At 29.0% G+C, this 23,798-nt stretch overlaps 3 protein-coding genes across 5 annotated transcripts; all 3 read left to right on the top strand.

The window, feature by feature from the left end:
* Nucleotides 1–1,706: 1,706 nt before the first annotated feature.
* On the top strand, nt 1,707–10,119 carry LOC145183377 (G protein-coupled receptor 137Ba-like). Its single transcript, XM_090086024.1, has 8 exons — nt 1,707–2,918; nt 4,814–4,857; nt 7,367–7,553; nt 7,647–7,688; nt 7,808–7,948; nt 8,086–8,232; nt 9,059–9,189; nt 9,737–10,119. Exons 1-8 carry the CDS (start codon nt 2,574–2,576, stop codon nt 10,023–10,025), a joined length of 1,326 nt encoding a protein of 441 aa, XP_089942150.1. The 5' UTR covers nt 1,707–2,573; the 3' UTR covers nt 10,026–10,119.
* Nucleotides 10,120–11,457: 1,338 nt separating this feature from the next.
* LOC145183274 (uncharacterized) lies at nt 11,458–14,109 on the top strand. 2 transcript variants are annotated; one of them, XM_090086019.1, is made up of 2 exons: nt 11,473–13,822; nt 13,905–14,109. In XM_090086019.1, exons 1-2 carry the CDS (start codon nt 12,491–12,493, stop codon nt 13,923–13,925), a joined length of 1,353 nt encoding a protein of 450 aa, XP_089942145.1. In that variant the 5' UTR covers nt 11,473–12,490; the 3' UTR covers nt 13,926–14,109. The 2 variants fall into 2 exon arrangements, with proteins under 2 accessions (XP_079914733.2, XP_089942145.1); XM_080058607.2 differs by having other exon boundaries at nt 11,458–14,109.
* A 204-nt stretch (nt 14,110–14,313) lies between these two features.
* On the top strand, nt 14,314–20,621 carry LOC145182806 (triokinase/FMN cyclase-like). Of its 2 annotated transcripts, XM_090086017.1 has the most exons (16): nt 14,314–14,590; nt 14,972–15,142; nt 15,498–15,649; nt 16,272–16,350; nt 16,454–16,543; nt 17,246–17,280; nt 17,447–17,525; nt 17,610–17,699; nt 17,790–17,906; nt 18,072–18,194; nt 18,586–18,714; nt 18,823–18,941; nt 19,057–19,160; nt 19,265–19,298; nt 19,998–20,087; nt 20,182–20,621. In XM_090086017.1, the coding sequence occupies exons 1-16, from the start codon at nt 14,413–14,415 to the stop codon at nt 20,326–20,328; spliced, it is 1,737 nt and encodes a 578-aa protein (XP_089942143.1). In that variant the 5' UTR covers nt 14,314–14,412; the 3' UTR covers nt 20,329–20,621. The 2 variants fall into 2 exon arrangements, with proteins under 2 accessions (XP_089942143.1, XP_089942144.1); XM_090086018.1 differs by lacking the exons at nt 14,314–14,590; nt 14,972–15,142; nt 15,498–15,649 and adding an exon at nt 15,838–15,968.
* The last annotated feature ends 3,177 nt before the right edge of the window (nt 20,622–23,798 follow it).

Here is a 23,798-nt window from a genome sequence, read left to right as displayed (position 1 = left end):
TTTTTTGCCTGTTCGTCCCCTACATAAAAGAAAACTATTTCTCTCTAAACCATATCACTAACAAGTTTACAAATTATTACTACTCATCAAAATTTTAAGATTTTGATAGAATTTGAAAATTTGAGCCAGGCAACTAAGTGATAGATAATAGATATTACAAGTGGCTCCGGGATCATCAACAGAAATATCAAGGTTGTTAATTTCAAAGAATTGCACCAGTAAAACTGTGAAAACATTAAAAATTACAGGTGGCATTTGACGTCCAGTATCCGGATTATTGTTATTGTTATTATCCAGATGTTCAAAAAACCTATGCAACGCGAGAACATATTTTGTCAATTAAGAGCCAATTAACGGTAAATTTATCGTAAACTTTCCAAAACGTTTAACAAAAGCTATGAAAAATTAGTTTCTTCAAATACAGTTAAAGAAAAAACATGACGTTAAATTTATATTTTTAGTTGAAACATTAAATGATTTTATATTTAACTTTCAGTCAAAGTTAGAAAAAAAACAATGCTTGTGTACCAATCTATATCGCCGAAGGAAGTTTCACGTCCATTTCTTGTTCTAAGTGGGTTAGTTGTGAATAAAAACTTAGAATATTGGATATAAAAGTTTTAGAAGCCTTTTGTTAGGAAGCACTATTTTATTGGTGGCTACGTGTTTCGCTCAAACTAGGCGAGTTCCATGAAATACCTTGAAATATAAACAACTTAACAATAAACAGGAACAATGATATGAACAAATGTTCAAAAGGAACTAGCAAACTCTCTCAGCCAGCGCTTTATTATATTCAAAGTCTACTAGTCTTAACTATTCCATTTTATTTCATCTGTACCCTCATCACTTTGTTTGCTATGACTCGTTTTAAGCCAGTTTTAAGATGTTTCACAAATTTTCATTATAATTTAGCTTCATGCATGCATGTGTCAAGTAATGTTCGGTAATAATAGAACAACAATCAAAATGATACCGTCAACTGGGTATACTTCAGACAGTAGCGGTAACTTGAGACAGAAACGATAAAATTAACGTTTTTTAACAAGTTTCTCCTTCTTTCCCAAGTATACCCAGTTAAAGTTACCATGAGACGCAAGAAACTACTATTAAGACTTACTGGTGATAGCATTATACCAAATGTGTCTGACTACCAAACATTTTTAGCCACAGATAAAGAACATGATAATTTTTTTAAAATAGAGAACAATCCAAAAAGACCTGTTGTTCTTGTGTCAGATTGGCTTAATTTGAGATCTGAATATGGTGCAATAACATTTCTTAAATCAAGAAACCATATAGCTACTTCTTATTCACCCTGATACAACGGGTTTTTTTTTTTAGTAATAGCTTGGTAATAACGAATCAACTATAGGGCTACTTGTAGTTATTTGATTTGTTATTCGTTAAAGTATGATAACACACAATCTTATAGCTTTAGAAATGGGGATGCGTAACGCTTTAAAAGAAGTATGCTTTTGCTAATTTTCTCCTATGGCAAGAAAAATTAGGCCGTATATAATTGAAAAATTGCAAATCCCAAATGCTTGATATGAACTTAGAACAACAAATGTATTATTTTTTTGGTAAATAAGCTTATTTTTTTTATCAGTTCAACTCAGAGTAATATTAATATTAGATGTGTACATTAGAGAGTTCCGACGAAACTAAACTTTTTAAGGGTGTGTAAAAAAACTATCTTCAGAACTTTCGTTTCGTTGGAAGTCTCCAATGCAGATGTTTGACTTGAGTCTATTTTATTGCAGCATCGCGAAGATATATTGGGAATGGAATATGCTTATAAAGCACTCAAAAAAGCGAAAAGTGTTTTATTATTTTCATAGAAGTTCATTTTAATTAAGTAAAGGCATGCAACTCTAATTAACAAACTTTTTATAAATACATCTTAGTGAACGAATTAACTTACAAGTACCCCTCCGTTGGTGTTATTAAATACCGGTCAAAATATTCTGATCGTGAATTATTAGAAAAAATAAATCAACGCTTACGTCAACTTTGAATAGCACCAAATAACAAACAACAAATAACTTGTGTGTATGTGTATGTGTATATGTATGTATGTATGTATGTATGTATGTATGTATGTATGTATGTATGTATGTATGTATGTATGTATGTATGTATGTATGTATGTATGTATGTATGTATGTATGTATGTATGTATGTATGTATGTATGTATGTATGTATGTATGTATGTATGTATGTATGTATGTATGTATGTATGTATGTATGTGTGTGTATGTATGTATGTATGCATGTATTATGCATGTAAGATGCATCTATATATGCATGCATGTTATCAAACATCTAATTTTAAGTTAAAATACTTTCATTAATTATATACATCTTTAAATTTAAATGTAATATGTAAACTTCAGCATAATATATAGAACTAGAGTTTGTAATTTTTAAATATGAGGAGTATTTATTTCTTTTAAGTTTGATTTCATTTAGTGTCCATTTCAATTTTTGATTTCATTTAATGTCCATTTCAATTTTTGAAAAATTGGACCAAAATAAAAGTTAATCAAATTTCATTTTTGTCAAGAAAATGCATGCTTCTGCGTTCCCAGCTACAATTGGGCCTGGTTTGTCTACAAAAGTACATTTGGGCTTGACTATTTCATTCACTGTTCTCTATGGACTAGTCTTCTTGTTAATTTTATCTCAACTGCTGCTTATACTATACTACAAGCATCGCCGCTTATCTTATCAAACATTTTTCTTATTTACCTGTTTAATCTGGGCTGGTTTGCGAACAACATTATTTTCCTTTTATTTTCAAAATAGTGGATTACTGAATCAACTTCACACATTCTATCAATGGTTGTTATTTGCTTTACCTATTTACTTGCAGTACAACATGTTAAGCATTCTAGTCTTCTATTTTTTACTAGTAAGTTTTTATAATTTTTTTTATTTCAATACTAAGTTCTGTTGCTTAGAAGGAAGTTGCAGTATTTAAATAATTTAGGAATATAGTATTATTTTTAGTAAGTTTTTGTCATACACTTACATTAAATTTAATGAAGTAACTAGCTTAGCAAAATGTGTTGATAATAGTATATTTACTAAAGTAAGTTTTAACATGATAATGCCTAATACTATTTTTATCAGTGTTTCACTTTAACTGTAGCATCCAAGAATAACTTAAATGTATAATGTTAGATCACTAAAACATTAGCAATCTAAAATGACATATTTAAGTTGATGCTGTTAAGCAGATGCTGCAACCAATTTATTGAAGTATTTGAAATTTAGTATCACTACTTTTCAGCTAGCTCAAATGAATTCTAAATATCACTGCATTTTAGAAAGAAAAATTTCAAAAAAAGTTTCATGTATGTAATGTTATTTCCTTGCATTTCATCATTCCTATTCTCCACTAACCCAACCCACCAGTCATTGTTATACATACAGGTAGCATTAGTTCTGTGAAATTTAACGTATTGTCTTAATTGACATTCTCATTCCCAGTTTTATTGTTAATAGTGGTATAAATTGATAAGAAAATCATCTATTTAAAATATCTTAAAAGTGTCATACACAAAGTTCAAGCATTAACAAAAGCTCCATTTTCTGTATTTCTAACTATCTCTTTAGACTCACATCTATTGTGTCAATTTTTTTGGTTTTTGCATGCACACCCATTTAAAAAATATCCTTTATCTGTGGCATTTTAGTTTTGATGCAATTTATAATTTACAAAATTGCAGTTCTCTGTAAAATCATCCAATAAAATGTCAGTTTAATTGTCAATTTTTGCATTTCTATATATACAAAAGAAGTCAAATCTTGCAATAAATTACAAATTGTATCAATAAAATTGGATAGTTATTATGTTAAACAAAGAACAATTGAATAAAAAATGTCTTGAGCACCCTCATACTTATTAAGAAATACCTCATCAACATCTCTCAATTAGTCAACAGTAGAACAAATAGGTCATTGATGAATTGTATACTTCCAATTATCAACAGTAAAAGTAATAAGTAAACATTGAAAACAAGTCTCTTGAATTACAAAATTCCCAGCTGAGAAATTTAGTTTAAAAAATTGTATGATGCACAAACAATAAAACAACTGAGCAATATTTTAAAAGAGTTTGTTAAATTTGTTGTATACTGATATTTTAAAAAGTTTGAAAAATTTGCTGAGTTGACATGGTGTAAAATCTTGAGGACTGGTTACTACTTTACTAGTTGACAACACTCTTGAAAAGACCCTGTATTTAAAACAAAAAAAATACACTGCTATTAGAATATAATAAAAAGAAAAAGGGATATGTGGAGAGCAATTCACTAATTAAACTGATAATTACATCATGATCATTAAAAAACTTGATGTTGATATAAACCTTACTCCACTTTCAATATAAGGAATTACTTATTTGTAAAGTACTTTAATTGCTTAATTGAATCTTTTTAAGTGAGGTTTTTAGATAGAAAGCAAAGAAGAAGTATTTTCTCATATTGAGTTGTATCAAATTTAAAACATGATGATGATGATGATGATGATGATGATGATGATGATGATGATGATGATGATGATGATGATGATGATGATGATGATGATGATGATGATGATGATGATGATGATGATGATGATGATGATGATGATGATGATGATGATGATGATGATGATGATGATGATGATGATGATGATGATGATGATGATGATGATGATGATGATGATGATGATGATGATGATGATGATGATGATGATTCAAACAATATTCATTTAATGATTCCACTATTATCAATATTAGAGTAATTTTCTTTCTTTATTCAGGTAGTTGTTAAAGTTGTGAATCCCACTAAATTTGTTTCCCTTCGGTATGTCCTTTCTTTTTTTTGTTTTTTTTCTAACTTTCTAAATTATATGGTTATTTAAAAGGTTTTAGAATTTTCCTCATATTTTTTTTATTTGTCAGTTTTTAGTATTTGGTCTAGGAATTAATTCGTGCGGTTTGACAAGGGATTACAAAACTAGCTTATTGTCTCAGCGTTTCGTTTAGTCACGCATGCGTGCAAAGATCACTGTTATTGCGCATCATTTTCATTATAAATCATTTGATTTAAGTGTAAATAACACTATTTTTAATTTAACTGATAATGTCGATTTTTGTTGCTGATAAAGTGTTTTTGCGGGGGATTCTTCTTCATTACTTTAACATGAAGAAAAGTGCTACCGAAAGTCATCATTTTTTGGTTGAAGTTTATGGTGACCATGCTCTAGCTGAGCGATTGTGTCAGAAGTGGTTTGCACGGTTCAAAAGTGGTGATTTTTGTTTGGAAGACCAAGAGCAACCAGGACAGCTGAAAAAATTTGAAGATGCAGAATTGGCAGCATTGCTCGATCAGGATTCTTGTCAAACGCAAGAGGACCTTGCAAAATTGTTAGGAGTTGAACAATCAACAGTTTCCAGACGCCTCAAAGCCATGGGTATGATTCAAAAAATGTCTCATTGGGTTCCACATGAATTGAAAGACAGAGACGTGGAAAGAAGAAAGACCATTTGTGAATTGCTGCTTGAAAGGCAGAAAAGAAAGGGATATTCGCATCGAATCGTTACTGGTGATGAGAAATGGATTTATTACGAGAATCCTAAACGAAAAAAGGCCAGGGTAAAGCCAGGTGAACCAGGTCCATCACAACCCAAACAGAATATTCACTGTGCAAAGGATGCTTTGTATATAGTGGGATATGAAAGGTATGGTGTACCATGAGCTTCTGACACCTGGTGAAACTATTAATGGAGAACGTTATCGATGACATTTAATGCATTTGAAAGAAGTTCTGGTCATAAAACGACCAGATTGGGGTAACAGACATGATAAACTCATTTTTCAGCATGATAACGCTCGACCACATGTCGCAAAACCTGTCAAAAACTATTTGGAAAATGTCGGATGGGAAGCGTAACCCCACCCGCCGTATTCTCCGGACATTGCTCCTTCTGACTACCACTTGTTTGATTGCATGAATAACGATTTGATTGGATAGCGCTTCACTTCTTCAGAAAATATCGAAAAACGGGTCTCTGATTGGATCGCTTCTAAGGATGAAGCATTTTTTCAATACGGAATTCATAAATTGCCGGAAAGATGGGCAAAAGTAGTGACTAGCGATGGACACTATTTTCATTAATGTATTCATCCATTTAGTTTTTGAAATAAACCCTCAATTTTCAATTAAAAACCGCACGAATTAATTTCTAGACCAAATATATTACTAAAATATTTTTATTCGCAAAATCTTAGCAGTGCTGGGCAAATTTTTAGTATAAACTGTTAAAGTGTTGGTTAGTAAATTAAGTGCTAATTAGTGATAGTAATACTGTGAAGCTGCTCCATGGTGAGTAAAACAGGTGCTAATAATTAGCACCTATTTTACTCATCCGTCCTTTAGTGTGAAAATTTGTTTTCACACTAAAGGATGGGTGAGCAAAACAAATTGGCTGGTCAAACTACTTGTATGTTCATCTTTGTTACATATATTTATTAAAATGCAACTACTATTTAAACAACAGTTAAGCAGTTCCAAACCTTTCTAATCCATAAATAATTTATGGATTAGAAAGGTTTGGAACTGCTTAATTATTGTTTAAATAAACAATTCAAGCTACAGCAAAAATAGATACCCTGGATTACTTATGGAGAAGAAACTTTTATAGCTGGTGGCATCATGAAAAGCCCTTTTATCAACATTTTCTGATTGGGTAAAAGAAACCTGGGACAAAATATTAGAAGAAATTAAAATCAAATCTTTTTTAAGAAGTTTCACACCTTGATGAATGATGTTGCTTTAGAAGATAAATTTTCTTCTACTTCCATTGGTATGCAACAGCAAAATAGACATTTTTCAATGATTTATGCAGATAAAAGACCTAGTAAACAAATCAAGAACCTCTTGGTGCCAAAATTGTTTTCATTGATAAAGTAATATGTAAAAAACGTTTTTAAAATAATTAAATTTTACTATTAAGTTTAAGGAAGTTGTTTTTTGTTTTTAAAACACCCCTTAAGGATGTAAATTGATGAAAATAGTTATCTGAAAGGTGCACCTCTTATAAAACAGGGTGGTGTTGGTATTTTGGTATCTCTCAAGCCAAATACTTTTAATTTGCACAAATAGATATTTCTCTCAGGAAGATTAAAAAAAAGTAAACCCCTTGTTTTGTTTCAAGGTAATGATCCTGAAAAAAGTAGACATTAAATGGCTCTAAATATAAAGCTAATCTTATTCAACATGCTTGTTTTTTGTTTTTTCTTTTTATTTAGGCTTCAAAATATTTTTTGTTGTTGAAATCTGGTTTGATATTTCATTTGATTATCTTTTTAGACGGAAGATTGCTATAGCTGTAGTTTTATCAAATGTTATCTTTTTATCTACTAATGTTTCAAGTTCAATCTTATACAATCATAATCCAGAAGCAACTTACCAGCAAAAAATAACTCTGTTCCGTGTAATAGTTGACTATTGCATTTTCCTATTTGCTGCTCTTGTATTATGCTATTGCATTATAAAGGTAGTTTAGTTTTTTTTACTTTTGAGTTATGAAAACATTTTTATTTTCTGATTTTTATATTTTATTTTTTTATTTTTATTTTTTTTGTTTTAGTTAACAAGGCAAAGTTCTGCTAAAATGTTACTTGAAGGCCAGGTAGTTGCATAGCAAATTTTAAAGCTTTGTTTTATGTTTTTTGATAAAATTATCTTTTAAAACTTTTACAAATGGTAGTTCCATTAGATTTATAATTTTTTATCTTATTTACAATTTAGGGTGTCTCTTTTTGCCAAGCAATATCTGTGTGTACATTAATTGCACTACTTTATATTTCACGTGCTGTTTATAACATAATTGCTGTGTCACCTGTCACTGTCCCAAACTTTAACTATGGATGGATTAATGTTTCAGACCAGGTTATTTTTTTAGTGCAGATAAATTTTAAAAGAAAATGCTGATAATCTCTGATAGGATATTTCTTTGTAGTTGTCTTATGTTGTAGCTCTTCAAGTTTTAAACAAAGTTAAATAAGAAAAAGATTTTTTATTTTTAGGGAGAAGTTGGATTACATGGTTCAATTCTTCACATGACTGCAAACTATGCTTTTTTATCCTTTGGGATAGTATTATTGGTGTGGGAACTGCTACCAACCTTTGTAACTGTTTGGTTCTTTAGAGTAAGGCAGCCTGATGGTGTAGCTGTAAGTTCCACTAATTTAATCATGAATATTGTTTTTCTAATTGTTTTAGATTATGTTTCAAAAAAATATTTGAACAATTAACATTTTGAGCATTTGTTGAATTTCTGGAATAGTTATTTTATCCTCTTTTTGTGAATCGCTAACAACCATTTCTTTATTGCATAAAAAAAGCTTTTGACAACTTAAAAGACACAATAACTTTCATTTTTAAGTTAAAAGTGAAATTTTGGTGAAAAAGGATATTTAATTTTAAGTTTATTTTTGCATTTATGGCTGTTAGATTAACTAATAAATTCTAAGTGGTTGCAATAAAACTAAGTTAAAATATAGTTAAAATATAATGCTAAAGGAAAAACAATATCTCTGATATATTGGAAAAAGTTTTAATACCAATTATGTTGTCATCAAACAATCTTGCAAGAGTTTTATAATTGATAACTCTACTCTAGTTTAATAGTAAAAGAGCTTGTCTCTACTTTATATATAAGGAAAGGAACTCCAACAGTAAAATGTTTCATCATAGAAGGCTACTTATGTTGACAATCCAATTGAAAATCAAGAAGTTATCATTACATTTTTATCAATAAGTTGAGAAAATTTATTGCTATCCTAAGCTTAAATGGTGCTGCTATGAGTGTGGGCAATATATACAGACTAAATATATATATATTTAGTTTCTAAATTCCAGCTGACTTTATTTTGAAAAATATATCTGTATTTTTGTCTTAGTTTTTTTTTGTTTTTTTTTTTTTTTTTTGTTATTGAACTCCTAAATCTCAGAAGTAAATTCTTATAATTATAATAGTTATATATATTATATTTTTAGCCTCCCTCAACCACAATATCTGAAAGTTATCATCACGCTAAATCTTATTTCTTCGACAATCCCAATCGTTATGATTCTGATGATGAACTTTCTGTTGCATACACACCACCTCAAACAGGAATGCCTGGGAGGTGTGTTTTTATTACTTTATAAGAAGAGACAATTAGTAATTCATTTTTATTTTATGGTGCTCATATAAAGTTTAAGTTAAAGAAAATCTCAAAATTTGCATTTAAGTAATTGCTATTCTAAATAAATAAATACTATCTTGTGCTTACTACTTTGCAAGTGCATATGTCAATATATTAACATGCCATATAATTATACATATATCTATGTATTTATAATAGTAATTATAAGATACCAATGCTTTTTCACTGAAAGGTTAAGTAAAACATTCTCAATAAAGAATCTTTTTATTTAGTTTTTGAAACTTTTTAAAAATATTTTTGAAAGTTATCTGATGATTAAATCTTTAAAAGAAAACTGAGTTATAAAAGCTAACTAGATTATTACAGTTATTAAGTTTGCCCTGTGTTTTCAAAAGTTTAATTTAGTTAAAGCATGTTTTTTGAAAAGTATTTGCTTTAAAACAGTTTAAGATTCAGAATTGTATTATTGTATCTTGTGTAGAAGTTGCCTTTAAACTACGTTTAATTTAAAAAGTTTGTCTTTTAGCTTGCCAGACATTCCAAACTTTGGGAGTCCATCTCATTTAATGCGAAGTGTTAATGAAAAGTCGTTGATGCGCAAAGTTGTGCATTCTTATGGCTCTGTTCATGAATATGATAGCTTTAACACTTCTCGTGAACTTCCATCTAGTCCTAATATGCGTAGTATAATGCCTCCTTTAATTGAAGGTAAAAACATATATGGAAAAAGACTGAGAAATTCATTTAAAAATTTAAGTGTCCCATCTGGAAATACAAATAATATGGAGGATATTGGAAATCCTGCTTTAAATTAATCTTTGTTTTTTGTTGCTTGTTGATGTTTAATTCTTAATATATTGTGTGTGGTCTTATATGTAATTTGTAATAATTGAATAATTATTGATGTTACACCATTGTTTTCTTTAGCAAGTAACACTAGCACAATAAGATATTTTATGTATAGATTATTTACCTAAGTTTTTCTCAACTCATGGTCACTTCAGTTAAATGAATGTGACTGTGTTCCTAAAAATCAAAGATGTCTTTTACTTGGAAAAACTTTGATGTAAGCTTAATTTTTAATTTGGTTTTTAGTTTTTAAATGTAAAAGGATTTGCTTAAATTAATGGAACATTATAAACTATCAATAAGTTTCCTCATTAAAGCTTATTGTGTCATGAAAAGTTGTTAAAGTGCAATATGTTCTGTTATTTTGATGTTCAGAATGTTGCAGCTGAATCAAAAGGTTTGATCAATAGTTATATCTTATAATCATATCTTACATGATATCTCTTACTTCTGTGAAGTAACTAAAATTCAGTTTTTATGCTCTGATATACTTGAGAGAAATTTATTGTGATTGCAGAGTAATTTTCTTGTTTTATTTTTGCATTAAGAAAAAAGAGTTTAATAACAAATAATTTTCTCCAAACTTCTTATTAAAAGAGAGAAAAAAACTAATCTTGAGGCATTTTCCCCTAAAATGTGAAAAAATGTTTTTGATTTGAGTTTATAGAAAGAAGACAGTTTTGTAGTTTTTATACAGCTATTTTATATGATTTCTTTTAAATTTACAATAGCAGTCTTAAGGCTTTGTATGTTATTTAAAGGATTTTTCTTTTATGATGCTATGGTAATATTGCATATTTTTTTAAATATAATTATTATATATAATATATTATATATAGATAAATATATTTATGTGAAATTATAAGTATTAATGTCTTGCAGTACCTATTTGTATAACTCTCTCATTAGTTTACTCTCTAACCATACTTATTATAAACATTACATAGCTTGCTAAAATAAGCTCAAAAGTGTGTTTTTCTTAGAATCTTATCTGTTGATGCTTTAGTTTTTTGATCAGCATATTTGTTATATATACATTTTTACTTAAAAAATAGTTAAGACAGCTTTGTATTTTTAATATTCCAAAGCTTGTAATAATTTTTTTGTTTCAATTTGGTAAACACATGCTCTTTTTTCCAGTGCTATATAGGTATTTTAATCTTATGTTTTAAGCATAAGCTCAATCAATTAAGTATCCAGCTGTTTGAGTTTGATCAAAAGTTAAAAGTTATTGAGATTTGAATGTTTTTTTATGGATGCTTGTGGCATGTGGTTTATTTTAATTATTGTTAATTATAAATTATGAAAATGCAAAAAGTAAAAATGATTTCATTTATTATTAATGTTATGAAGGAGATGTCTCAAAGCTCTATCTCTATTTTTTTTTTTTTTTTTTTTTTTTTTTTTTTTTTTTTTTTTTTTTTTTTTTTTTTTTTTTTTTTTTTTTTTTTGTGACTTGCTGTTCTTTTTTTTTTTTTATGTTTTATTGAATTCTTATATTTCTTTCTACAAAATTAAGTTTCATAGATGTTACAAAATTATCTTTTCTTACATGTTAATTGATAACATTTCCCCTTAGAGTGTTTTTGTAAGTTAAAATTTAAAATGATAGATTTTATAAAGCATTAATCTATTTGTTGAATTAAGTTGTAATTTTTCAAATTAAAACTTTAAAAATGTATTACTGTTACATACAAATTGTAATTATTGCTGTTGCATATAAGCTTGTAATTAATTTTTCCTTAGAGTACGATATTTTATGTACTTGCGCTAAAACTATAACCAAACTAGAAAATAAATTTAGATAAAAAGTATATAACATAGTTGGGTGTTAATTTATTCAATTTTTATTTTTTCCCAGTTCATAACAATTTTTTCAAAGTCTTTAGAAAATGCTACTTTTACCATCCAATAATTTGAAATTTGTGGGTCACAACATTCAGTTGTTATATATATATTCTGCATGAGCCCAAGAAAAGAGATAATATTCAAATTATTTTCTGTGGCTAAAAAAAAACAAATACAGCTTTACCTGTTTAAGAAAAAAATGTTTTGTGAAATTTGACAAATTGTTTTTTACTCTCTATATTTTTGAAGCATGTTTTCTCTTCATTTTTATAGCACATTTCCCCTTCATTAGATTTTAGTGGAATCTAGTAGTGTAGTAAAGCGATTGGAATCGCAATGTTTTGCTTCAATAAGAAGTTACTTTTTTATATTTTCTGTTAAGAGTAGGTTAATTAAAGACCTCATAGCAATGCTTGATCAGAAAGTTTGGTAACACCCTATTTTTACAATTTACCCTAAAAACTTTGTAAAAGTAAAGGTTAAGATGCCTAATAAAATGGGTTATTCTTCGTTATAATCTGTTGAGTTAATAACTTTTATTTAACAGATAGAAAATTTTTTAACTGTCTTAATTATTTTTTAGATGGATATTGGAATTTTTTCAGCTAATGATATTCTGCAAGAATTGCGCTATCTTTTAGAACTTTCTATCGGACCATGTGGGAAAGAAGTGTTGTTAAAATCAAATACTGGTACATTATTGCTAACTAGTAACGGGTGTTCAATACTTCAACATATAAGTATGTCTCATCCAATCGGTACAATAATTAAAAGTTCTGCTGAAAAGTTTGTTTTAAATTTTGGTGACTCAGCAAAGAGTTTTCTTATTCTTTTGGCTCACTTAATCAAATCTTTTTGTGGTGTACTAAAGCAAAACTTTTTTAAGAAAAGAGAAATGCTATCTGAGATATCTCAATGCTTACTACAAATGAGAAATAGATTTTCTTTTGAAATGATGTGCGCTTTCTCATTTCATGGAGGATTACTAATGGTCTCAACTGGTGAAGATGTTTTATCAAACCTTTTAAGTGGCATCTTCAAATCTTTCATTGCAGGAAAGTTTAATAGAGAAACATGCGAATGTTTATTTAAAATTTGTCAGGATATCTTCAAAGTTTTTGAATTCAGTAGGACAGGTTTAATATTTTTATTAGACAACTTTGATGGTATTTGCATCCCTGTATGTGGCACTTCACTTATGCAATCACAATGTGTTGAAGGTATGGTTGTACAGAGAGAAAGTGTTCCAAAGCAAGTCAATCTTACAAAATGTCTTTTTATTTTAATATCTGGTGAATTGAGACGTGCAAAATTAGATAATTTGGAAACACATTTGAGTGAAAAATATACTGTTGAAATGCGAGAAATTGAAAAGAATAGTTTTTTTCAAAAGGTTATTTTCGTTTTAAAGCAAAATAATATTCAAGTTGTATTTTTTGAAGCTGGCCTTCCTAAATCTTTGCAAATGTTGATAGAACTGTCAGATATTGTCTATGTATCATATACACAAGCATGTGACTTAAAACGCTTATCAAAGTTATATAAAATATCTATTTTGTCTGGCTTATATGATGTGTTTAACATAGATAACACAACAAGCATTATCGGTAAAGCAGATTGGTTTCGGTCATGTGTGTTGGGTCGCTATTGTTGTAGTCACCTTGGGCCACCTACTGATGGTGATAAATATATTCAAGTACTTTTATGCAGTTTATCAGAAGGTGTTTGTTATGAGTATGCATATGTTCTGAAGAACTTTATCCGGTCACTTATTTCAATGTTCCATTCTGATGAGAAATGTTATCTGGTACCAGCTTGTGGATCATTTGAATTGAAATTAGCAAAGTATTTGTTAATGTTGCACAATGAGTTCAATAGTGAATATATAAAAATTGTTGCAGAATCTTTAATTGAGGTTCCTAACATTCTTATTTCTAACTCAGGTCATTTAGTTTCCAAATCTTTTTATTTAAGTTCTGAAATTATTCCCAATTTAGATGAAAAACATACTGCTGTAGATGGTCTCACTGGTAAATTAGTTGCTTCTAATTCAATACATCTGTATGAATCATTTAAAAGTAAATGCAGTTTGCTCTCTTCTGTTTTAGAATTATGTGCTCAAATTGTTAGAATAGAAAAAGTTGTATCAATAAGTAAAGATAACATATCAAATTTTACTGATTCAGATTCTGAATAAAATTATCATGGAGTTATTTTTAATCTTTTTTTAATACGATAACCGTGTAAGTTTATAAAAATCTCCTAAAGAAAACCATAATGTAATTTTTTGTGAGATTTTAAGTTCTTTTTTAAGAATTTACACTAAGTTGCAGTAGTTTTGATGAAATAAAAATATAGCCATTAAATTTATGCTGTTTAGGGAACTGTAGTTTTTTGAATTTTCCAATCTTTATTGAGAAATGTGATTATCAAATTTTTTATCTTAAGTAATTAATTTGCACATAAGCTGTCAACGAAATTATCTTACATTTTGTACCGATTGATATGGATGCAGGTAGAGTTGCAAAGAAACTTGTAAACAACCCATTAACATGTGTTGCAGATTGTTTGGAAGGATTTGTGCTGTCAAATGCCAGTGTAAAGCTGTTAAAAGGAGCACAAGTGCTTGTTAGAAATGATTTAAACACGTTTAAAATGCAAGAAAAGGTTGCTCTTATAGCAGGTGAGAAATAATTATTTTTGACCACTTAAAAATCTAATAGTACTGACAATATGATTTAGGTGAACATTCTTTATATTGTTTATATCCTTTTATATATATGTGCTCATTCTTTTTTGTGCTCTCTTAGATCTTTGTTCATTTTTCAATTAAATCATGTTTATGTTTTAAATAAATTGCTAGTTAAGAACTTTTAAGCATCTACTATGTATGTCTACTTTTCTGAAAACTATATTCTACAATACATTCTACGATTATTTTTTTTTTTTTTTTTTTTTTTTTTTCAGTGCTTATTTTGAAATATTTGTTATTTGTTTTTAAGCATTTTATATAATTGTTTTTCTAATTATTAAAATTGTTTTTCCAACTATTTCAATTTCTCAGGAGGTGGTTCTGGTCATGAGCCTGCACATGTTGGTTATATTGGAAAAGGAATGCTTACTGCAGTAGTTTGTGGTGAGATATTTGCTTCACCAACATCTTCTGCTGTACTAAATGCAATAAAAGTTTGTGCAAGTGATGCAGGTGTACTATTGATTGTAAAAAATTACACAGGCAAGTAATTTATTGAATAAAAACATAATTTCTCCGTACTAAAAAGTTAATGTTTTTTGTTCATACTTTTAAGTTTCTCAAACTATATCCCCTTCAACGATATTAAACTTTTAAATTCAACATTTTAGTTTTTGTAATTCAATCATTGTTTTGAATATAGAAGGTATATGATATAATTCTTTACCCTAACAGAGTATTTTATACTACCATTATTGTATAAAATATAACATTATAAACATTATTTAAGATGATTTTGGAATTATAAACAAATTATATATTATTGGTTAAAAAATATTGTTCTTTTTTTTTTTGAACTTTTTTTTGTCAAATTTTAGCAAAACTGAATTTTGTTTAGGTGATCGCCTTAATTTTGGTAGGGCTGTGGAGTTAGCCAAATCTGAGGGAATCAATATTGACATGATTGTTGTTGGGGAAGATTGTGCCCTATCGAGTCCAAATAAAAGTGCAGGAAGAAGAGGACTTTGTGGAACCATTTTAATGCACAAGGTATTTTTTAAGAGGAGGTGGATTTAAAATCTGTAAATTAGTACCACAATAGACTTGAAAACAAATTGTTAACAATTTTTCTTCACATTTGGCAACAATATTTATTTGTTTTAAAAATACAATAAAAATTAAATAATTCTATAGTTTACTTCATTAGATTTTGTCTTAATTGTATTTTAGATTCTTCAATCCATTGCAAACTACGCTTACTTGACTGCATGTTGACCAGTTGACAGTATAGCCATCTAAATATTAGGAGTGATGTTCATGTTTGTAAATAACATCATAAAAAGTTTTAGATTTTGTTAGAAGAATGTAGGTAATTTCTATGTAATCAAAGCCAAACAGCTTCAACTTATTTTCTTCAGAGTTTAGGAGACAATTTTACCTCAAAGTTACTGCAAACATCAAAACTTGCACCATCTGTTGTTACAACTTTGTGCAAAATTAGATTTACAAAATTTTGCATATCCATTTTTTTTGAAAGATTATAATTTTTTTTTAGGTTTCAAAAAGCAGTAATGTGACACTTTTTTTTTTTTCCTTTTTACAACGAGTTTATATTGAAGTATTCAAATAAAAAGTTCAAATAAAAAAGATTATCGAAAATTTCTTTTTAAAGATAGCTGGTGCAATGGCTGAGGAAGGCAAAAGTATGGAAGAAATATGTCATTTTTTGAAGACTTCAGTTCAAGAAATGGGTATGACTATTTCTTACCAATCAGAACTTAATTGGTTGAAACTTACTTTCTATAAGTTTTTATAAGATACATTTATTGACTTGTCTTTTTTGTATTTATGCAGGAACTATAAGTATTAGTTTGTCTTCTTGTTCAATACCGGGAAAACCATGCAATTTTGTCATAGGGAATGATGTTGTTGAGTTTGGTTTAGGTAAGCATTATCACCTATTTAAACCCAATTTTTAATACCAAAAACTTTTTAACTTAAATTTTGTAAACTTTCCTGTTAAACAATTGTTTAGTAATTGTTTTTAATGAGTTTAACTGTGTAGTAAGCGATGTCAATAGTAATCCCTGTTTCCTTGTTGGTAATGGTGCTGATATCTTGATGACCTTGTTAATGAAATTAAAAGGTCCTTTAGTTCCAGATATCTGTAACAGATGCAGCATCTTTGTGATAAGAGCAATAGTAAGAGCTCATGATAGTAGAAGCCCAAATTTTTTATAGTTAGCATTTAAAAAGATATAAAAGTATTCTGATGTTAGCATTATATTTTTTTAAAGAATATCTCAGGTTTTAAACTTATTATTATAACAAGTTTAAAGTTATTTTAATGAAAAAAGAAAAAAAAAAAAGGTTTTATTTTAAATCTATCACTTATTCTTCATGGCAAAGTTTTCAGAACCTTGTCTTAACTTTTTGAAGCGGTTCAAATAAATGAAACATTTGTTCCTACATTCTCAAAAAAACTTTTCATGATTACTTTCATTTATTTTATGTAAGGTTTTTTTGTTTTTTTATCTTGTTCTCTTTTGCTAAATAAGCTTGGTGCTTTTGATTGTGACTCTTATGTTTTAATTTTTTTCTGATAATAAATTGTTCGCAGCAGTCATTGTTTTCTTTTTTTATAAGGTATACATGGTGAAGCTGGTGTTGCACAAATCAAGGTGCTAAAAAATATATATAATTGAAATTTATATTCGATAAAAATTTTATCAAGTTGTTACTGATAACTTTATAGATTTTGTTTTCAGAGAAAAAAGTTACGAAAGTTCAAAATGTTTATAGTTTATATGTAGTATAGGTGTTTTACCATCTGGTTAATAATTTTAGTTGGAGTCAGCGCATGCTCTGGTTAAAAAAATGATTGATCATATGAAAAATGGGGGATTTATACAAGGATTTACTGAAGGTATTAGTAATCCGTTAATCAAGAATGCATTATTATTTGAGAAGAATAATATCATGATTTGTTTGTTTTCTTCAATATCTCAAGGAGTTCATGTAATTCTTATTGTCAACAACCTCGGAACCCTATCAAACCTGGAGTTATCTATTGTGACTAAGGAGGCATTTAGATACCTAGGTAATTCAAAGGATGTTTTTTTAAATATGTTTAGGACATACTGGTTAAAAAATTAATTTTTTTTTTTCTTACTGAACTTTTATATTTTAGAGTCACTCGGCATTTCAGTAGTTCGAAGTTATGTTGGTAGTTTTGTAACATCCCTAGATATGGCTGGTGTTTCTTTAACAGTTATGATATCTTCTCCAGAACGTTTAAAGTATATAGGTACAATTATTTTGTGGTTTATATTAGGCCAATGAATTGACTTTGTGAATATTTTTTTATGAGGTTTTAAGTAACTTAGTTTTGTACAATGCACTTTTACATAGAGTTAAAAGTTTGCAGTTCAAACTTTAAATCCCTCACTAAAAACAATATTTTTAAACTTAGATTTGACAACTGATGCTGCAGCTTGGCCTAAGAGTGGAATTGTAAATACAGATTTAGAACTTGACTATACAAGCATACAGTGTATTAAAAGAGAAGAATTTCTTGAGAAGCCTAATGGCATTGGTATTGTAGACTTCATACTTAAAGATAATCAGTGTATTTATGCATAAATTGAAAACTTACAAAATATGAAAATAGTAGTGAAGTAAAATAACAATCATATTTGTATAAATTTACATTTTGTTTATAATTTACGTGTATGATATATTTTTAAGTGTAAAATTTTATCAAACTATTTATATAAGTTTATCACTCAGAATATTTTATTCATAATTTACTGATATGTTGTTTTATTTGAATTTGACTATTTGTTTTTGACCTTGGGTGTGATCAATCAAAACTAATCAAGTTTTAAAAAACTGCATTTTTGGATTGTTAATATCTTGTGGCCTCAGATTTTCTCATCGTCTTGTTATCAAAAAGTGTTAAATATGTTGTTTTGTATTTTTTACAGGTGTTCAATTAATGCGAAGTTGTGTAGCTGCTTGCAGAGTTTTGTTGGACAATATTGATTTGTTGAATGAGTTAGATCGTCACGGAGGAGATGGGGATAGTGGAACAACTTTTGCACAAGGAGCAAATGGTTTTTGTCTTTTTTTTTTTTCTTTCTCCCTTTCTTAAACACTTTTACTTGTTTTTTTCAACGTTCTGGTTTTCTGTAAAAATTGAACACTATTCGTTTTTTTCTTAGCGATTCTCAAAAAACTATCGTCGGAAAATGAGGTGATGTTACCTGTTAATTCTCCGAGTCATTTTTTTGCTAGTCTTGCTATTGAACTTGATAACCATATGGGAGGTTCTTCTGGTGCTGTAAGTTTCATAACAAGTTGTTGAAAAGTTTGCTTTTTTCTTTAGTTTGTTTTTTTTGTTTGTTTTTTGCATTGATTTTTTATGTGATTTTTACTTTAAAAGTCAATCTTTTTAGTTACTGAGTCTTTTGATGACGGGAATGTCATGCGGTCTGCGTCATGGATGTGAAATGATTGATTTTATATCTGCTTTTAAAAACGGAATTGAACTAATGAAAAAGTAATCAAATTAAAACCATGTGAAATTATTTTTTTGTTGTTGTTTTGTTTTTTTTCAAATTTATAATTTTTCGCTTTTTTGACACTATTCAAAACACTTTATAGATATGGTGGTGCCGAAGAAGGAGACCGTACCATGGTAAGTTTTAATTTTTTTTTTTATATCACTTCGAAATCAATAGCATTTAAGTAATAATATAGGCTTTCTTTAATCACTCGTCATATAGTGTTGACATATTAATTTATTGTGTTAACCGACCTAGTGAAGACACATGATTGAACAAAAAGACAAAAACTGTTGACTTTGTAAGCAACTTGTTATCATGGGAAAAATAAGTCGTGTTTATTTATTATTTGCTCTCTGATTAAAATGATTATTCAAACTTAAAAATTAAGAGCTTCAGTGACTGAAGAAGGACGCATTTGATTTTAGAATCATATAGATATCAAGCTTTTTTCCTAGAACTTTCGAAGCTGCTGAGAAACTTAAGAATCTTATTAGAAGTAGTTAAAAGCATAACTTTATAAAATTTCCCCAATTTGATAGAATTATAAATTAGCATAATTTTTAAAAAATAAAAAGTTCTAACATATTTTATACGTAATTCCTTTTTAAGCATGACTGAAGCTAAAGGTCCGTCACAGTGCACTGCTCTGTGTTGATTGATCTGGCAAAAATTGCTCTTTTTTTTTTTTTTTTTTTTTAATTTAAAAAAAATATTTAGGAGTGGTCCGCCTAGTGGACTTTATTATACTTTCCGCTAATCGTTATTTAAAAAAGGAACGATCTGAGAACAAGTCTGTACTTGTCTAATAATGAGTTATACCCTCGTTATAGCTGGATGCACTCTGCCCAGCTTGGAACTCATTAAATAAATCTGCTGCTACATCCGGTACCGTAAAAGAAGCAATGCTGCGCGCTGCTGAGGTTAGCATTCCTGTTAATTGCCGAATTTTTTTATTGCTACTTTAGGTTTTGTATCTCTAACCCGAAAAAAAGACTATATAGTTAATACTCTTAGGTTTCGCGAAAGGGATCGAACGATACTGTAGAAATGAACCCGCGAGCTGGAAGAGCAAGCTATGTTGCAAGATCAAGACTGCTTTATCCAGACCCTGGCGCAGTTGCTGTCGCGTTAGTTTTTGAGGCCATCGAAAAGACTTTGTGAAACACAGCAGTTTGTAATTTTGTTTGTTTGGAAAGATCTAAGATAATCCCTTTTTTGTGTGCAACATAATTATTTCCATCTTATCAAAATAATTTATTTGAAGATTGTGAGAAGGAAATACGGTGATATTAAAAATTATGTTAAAAATGTCATACTGTAAATTATTATTTCGTTTTCTTTCATATCCTTCTTTTTTTTATTTTTTATTATTATTGTTACTGATGATAATATTTCGTGCAATGTGTAAAGTATTTAAAATTTTAAATAGAAATATTATTTTCGAATTTCTAATATTTTTAGCCGTTTTCCTTAACTTAACGATATATTGTAAAACTCGGAATTTAAAAAGAGCTTTTTCAAAAGAAGTGCAATAAAAAAAGCCCAGGCTAACGCTAGCACAGTAGTTAATTCCGTAACGGTTTTATCCTAATGAAATGTCCTAAGGAAATGTTTTATTCTAGCTACATTTTTGTAGTTCAGGATTCTTATTAATACTAGTTATGGGCATTAAGTTTCAATCAAAAAATAGTTTCAAATCATTTAGTTAAAACGGTGCTGTACCAAAAATCGGACAATATTCAATTTAAAGTTCCCACTGTTCTATACCACATGCTACCTATGTACTAAACAGTCTTAAATCAAAACAGTTGCCATGTTGAAACCAAGTACGAAAAGCTGCGATTATCGAAAGTGCTCGCGTTGGGTACTCAGCGACAGATATCATTTGGTTCTTCGGGTACCTGAGGTCAACTTTATACAATATCAAGAAGTACAATGAGTCAGAGGAGTCCAACGAGGGTTCTACAACACCACCAAGGAAAACTTATTTGAACGAACGTGTCTTCATGACGCCTGAAGTCTATTTACGGGTTCAGGACCTGGATATTGAAGATCCAGGGCAGTCGGTTCAAAAATTATCGTCGGTTGTTAATAAGGGTCAAGTCATTAAGGAGGATCTCCATAACAAGTCATATGACACGACGGTCTTCTGAAAAAAAATATATTTTTACTGTCGGCGCAAAAACCAGTTAAAAGAAAAACTGCTGGCTTGGCCACGACCCTGAAGATGTCCCCATTGTTTCCAGAACGAAATTTCCGGCGACTGATCATTTGTTAAGGTTTATGTCATGTGATGATGATGTCATGCCATCTCATTTTTTTAATAAAGGGGAAAATGCCATGAAAGAAGTTTATTTTTGTGTTCTTTTAAATATAATAAAGCCGTGGATAGAAACTGCGTTGTCTGAAGGGTTATATGTTTTCCAGTGGTGCGGTGCATGCGTCCACACAAGTCACTTGGTGAGAAATTAGCTGTCGGTGAACGTCGACATGTTTTAGTCTAAATAATCTGGCCTTCCAACAGCCCATATTTAAATCCTTTGGACTTAAGTAAAGTCACCGAGAAGTTCAGACAACGAATGTCATTCATTGAGAGCCGTTATTGAAGCAACATTCTCTAATATCTATAGACCGTGACGTTTTAAATTGGGCTTGCCAATGCAGCGGTCATTCAAGTAAACGGGGGATATATTGAATAAATGAGTTTTTTATGACTTTATAAACAAATTGTTAAAAAGAACTTTTATAAATATTTTCGTTCTTGCAATGAGGCGTGTCGGGGCTAAGTGACCTATGTGCCAAAATATTTTTTTTGGGAAATCAAAAAAAAGCTATCCCATTTTTATAAAAATAATACATTTTTATTAAATTTTTATTTGACAATAATCGTAAGATTATTCATGTTCTAAACAAATATATAAGATAGTATAAAAAATGGGTGTTTTAAAAATAAAAAATGATTGAAATGGTCTCCATATTTAGTTAACACAAAAAATCCAACGGTTAAAGGCATCTAAAATTTTTTCAAAATACAACCTATTTTCTTCATCCAAATAATGCATCATGGCTTGGAGGTCCTTCCTTTTTGTCATAATTTTTTCAATTTGTACTCTTCGCTTAAAAACTTGACATACTTGAGACAGTAATAGGGTACTAAAGTTTATGCTCAACTATATTAAATGTACCATTTGCTATAAACCAAATGTAGAGGAAAAGAAGTATCCGGTTTTTAAGTTGCCCTGCCACTTACTCCAAACTGTTAGGTTCCGTTTGTTGAGAGTTAAATGTCCTGAATCAATAGTTTGTATTAAACACGAAGCAATTTGGTTCCTAAAATTGAAGCATTAAAGTTGACAGGTCGGTAAAATTGAAGCATGAAAGTTGACAGGTTGTAAAACTTGTTCGAGATCGTTGTGTCAGGTTCTGTAATTTTTTAAGCCAAGTACATTCTGTTAATATTCAGATCCGGACTTAAATACTCTTTCTCAGATTTGGCACGACTGTTTTGGCTTTCATTCCTGGGAAAGCTATTAATGTGGTTTTTAAGGTGGTACACCAGGAAGAAAAATGACAAAAAAAAATTTTTTTGATTTTTTTTTTTAATTTTATGAAAGATTGACCCTTTGAGTTGACTTTTAAAAAACTTTCGACATACTTGTTTAAATATATAGCTTAACTTTGACCTACTTGAGCCCCATTATCATATAAAACTCCCTAGCAACCTCATAGCAACAAGTTTTTAACTTGTTTTGGAAGTGATTTTGGACTTGTTTTTTCAATAGCAATTCTTCCTATTATCCAAGACCTAAAAGCTGATGAGTTACTCAAAAAATGCCTGCATGGTGAAACTCAGAATGGTAATGAAGCATTAAACTCTTTGATATGGTCTCGTGTACCCAAAAACAACTTTGTAGGGAAAAATGTTCTTGAAATGGGTATTCATTCAGCAGTGATCCATTACAATGATGGTGCAAATGGTGTCTTAAATGTACTAAAGTATTATGGTTTAATCAGTTCAGTAACTTGTAAAAAATCAATTTTAGCAAGTATTGCTTGTGTTAAACGAATGAATTTAAAATCGAATAATGAAGGAAAAAGTAGGAGAGAATCTTTAAGATCAAATAAAATGGTTTCCCGTGATGCTGAACAGGATAAGAAAAAGAATTTTATGTAGCTGGCGGTTTTTAGTAGTTTTAACACTTCAAAATGATCTATTCTTTTACTTCTTGTTTTTTTTTGCATAAATGTTTTTTTAGGGTTTTTTAAAATTCAAAACATGATAACTTAAGTACAGTTTATGTTTATGAGCTGAAATTTTCAGGAAATGTTTATTTAATATTGATGCTCCGGTTGACCCATGGGTTTTTCTTGGATTTGGTTAGATAAAAAGTTATTACTATAAATCTATAGAGGAAGTCAAAAATTTTCAATTTTTTTAGTAAATTCGTGATAAAAAGAGTAATTTTCAAAAAATTTCAAAATGCATGGGTTAAACGGTATATAATAAGTTGTTTTATAACTGTATCGATTTTTAATCCATTATCTTTTCACTAGATAAAGATATTATGTTTTGAAATACAGCTTTTGTTGTTCGTTTTTCCGCCATTATGCATTTTTAATAAGTTTTGATA

The sequence above is a fragment of the Hydra viridissima genome, unplaced genomic scaffold (assembly GCF_058129835.1).
Source record: "Hydra viridissima isolate aposymbiotic clone 2 unplaced genomic scaffold, HvirCarnegie_v1 scaffold_4, whole genome shotgun sequence".
In the NCBI taxonomy this organism is placed as follows: Eukaryota; Metazoa; Cnidaria; class Hydrozoa; order Anthoathecata; family Hydridae; genus Hydra; species Hydra viridissima.
Note: the sequence above shows the minus strand (reverse complement) of the source record. Positions and strands in the feature narration are given on the sequence as shown.

Coding starts and splice junctions, on each gene's coding strand:
- LOC145183377 (XM_090086024.1), top strand. CDS start 2,574: ATGCATGCTTCTGCGTTCCCAGCTACAATTGGGCCTGGTTTGTCTACA. Junction 4,858..7,366: donor ACTAAATTTGTTTCCCTTCG/GTATGTCCTTTC, acceptor TTATCTTTTTAG/ACGGAAGATTGCTATAGCTG. Junction 7,689..7,807: donor AAATGTTACTTGAAGGCCAG/GTAGTTGCATAG, acceptor TTTACAATTTAG/GGTGTCTCTTTTTGCCAAGC.
- LOC145183274 (XM_080058607.2), top strand. CDS start 12,491: ATGGATATTGGAATTTTTTCAGCTAATGATATTCTGCAAGAATTGCGC.
- LOC145182806 (XM_090086017.1), top strand. CDS start 14,413: ATGGATGCAGGTAGAGTTGCAAAGAAACTTGTAAACAACCCATTAACA. Junction 17,907..18,071: donor AGAACGTTTAAAGTATATAG/GTACAATTATTT, acceptor TTTTAAACTTAG/ATTTGACAACTGATGCTGCA. Junction 19,161..19,264: donor GGAATTGAACTAATGAAAAA/GTAATCAAATTA, acceptor AACACTTTATAG/ATATGGTGGTGCCGAAGAAG.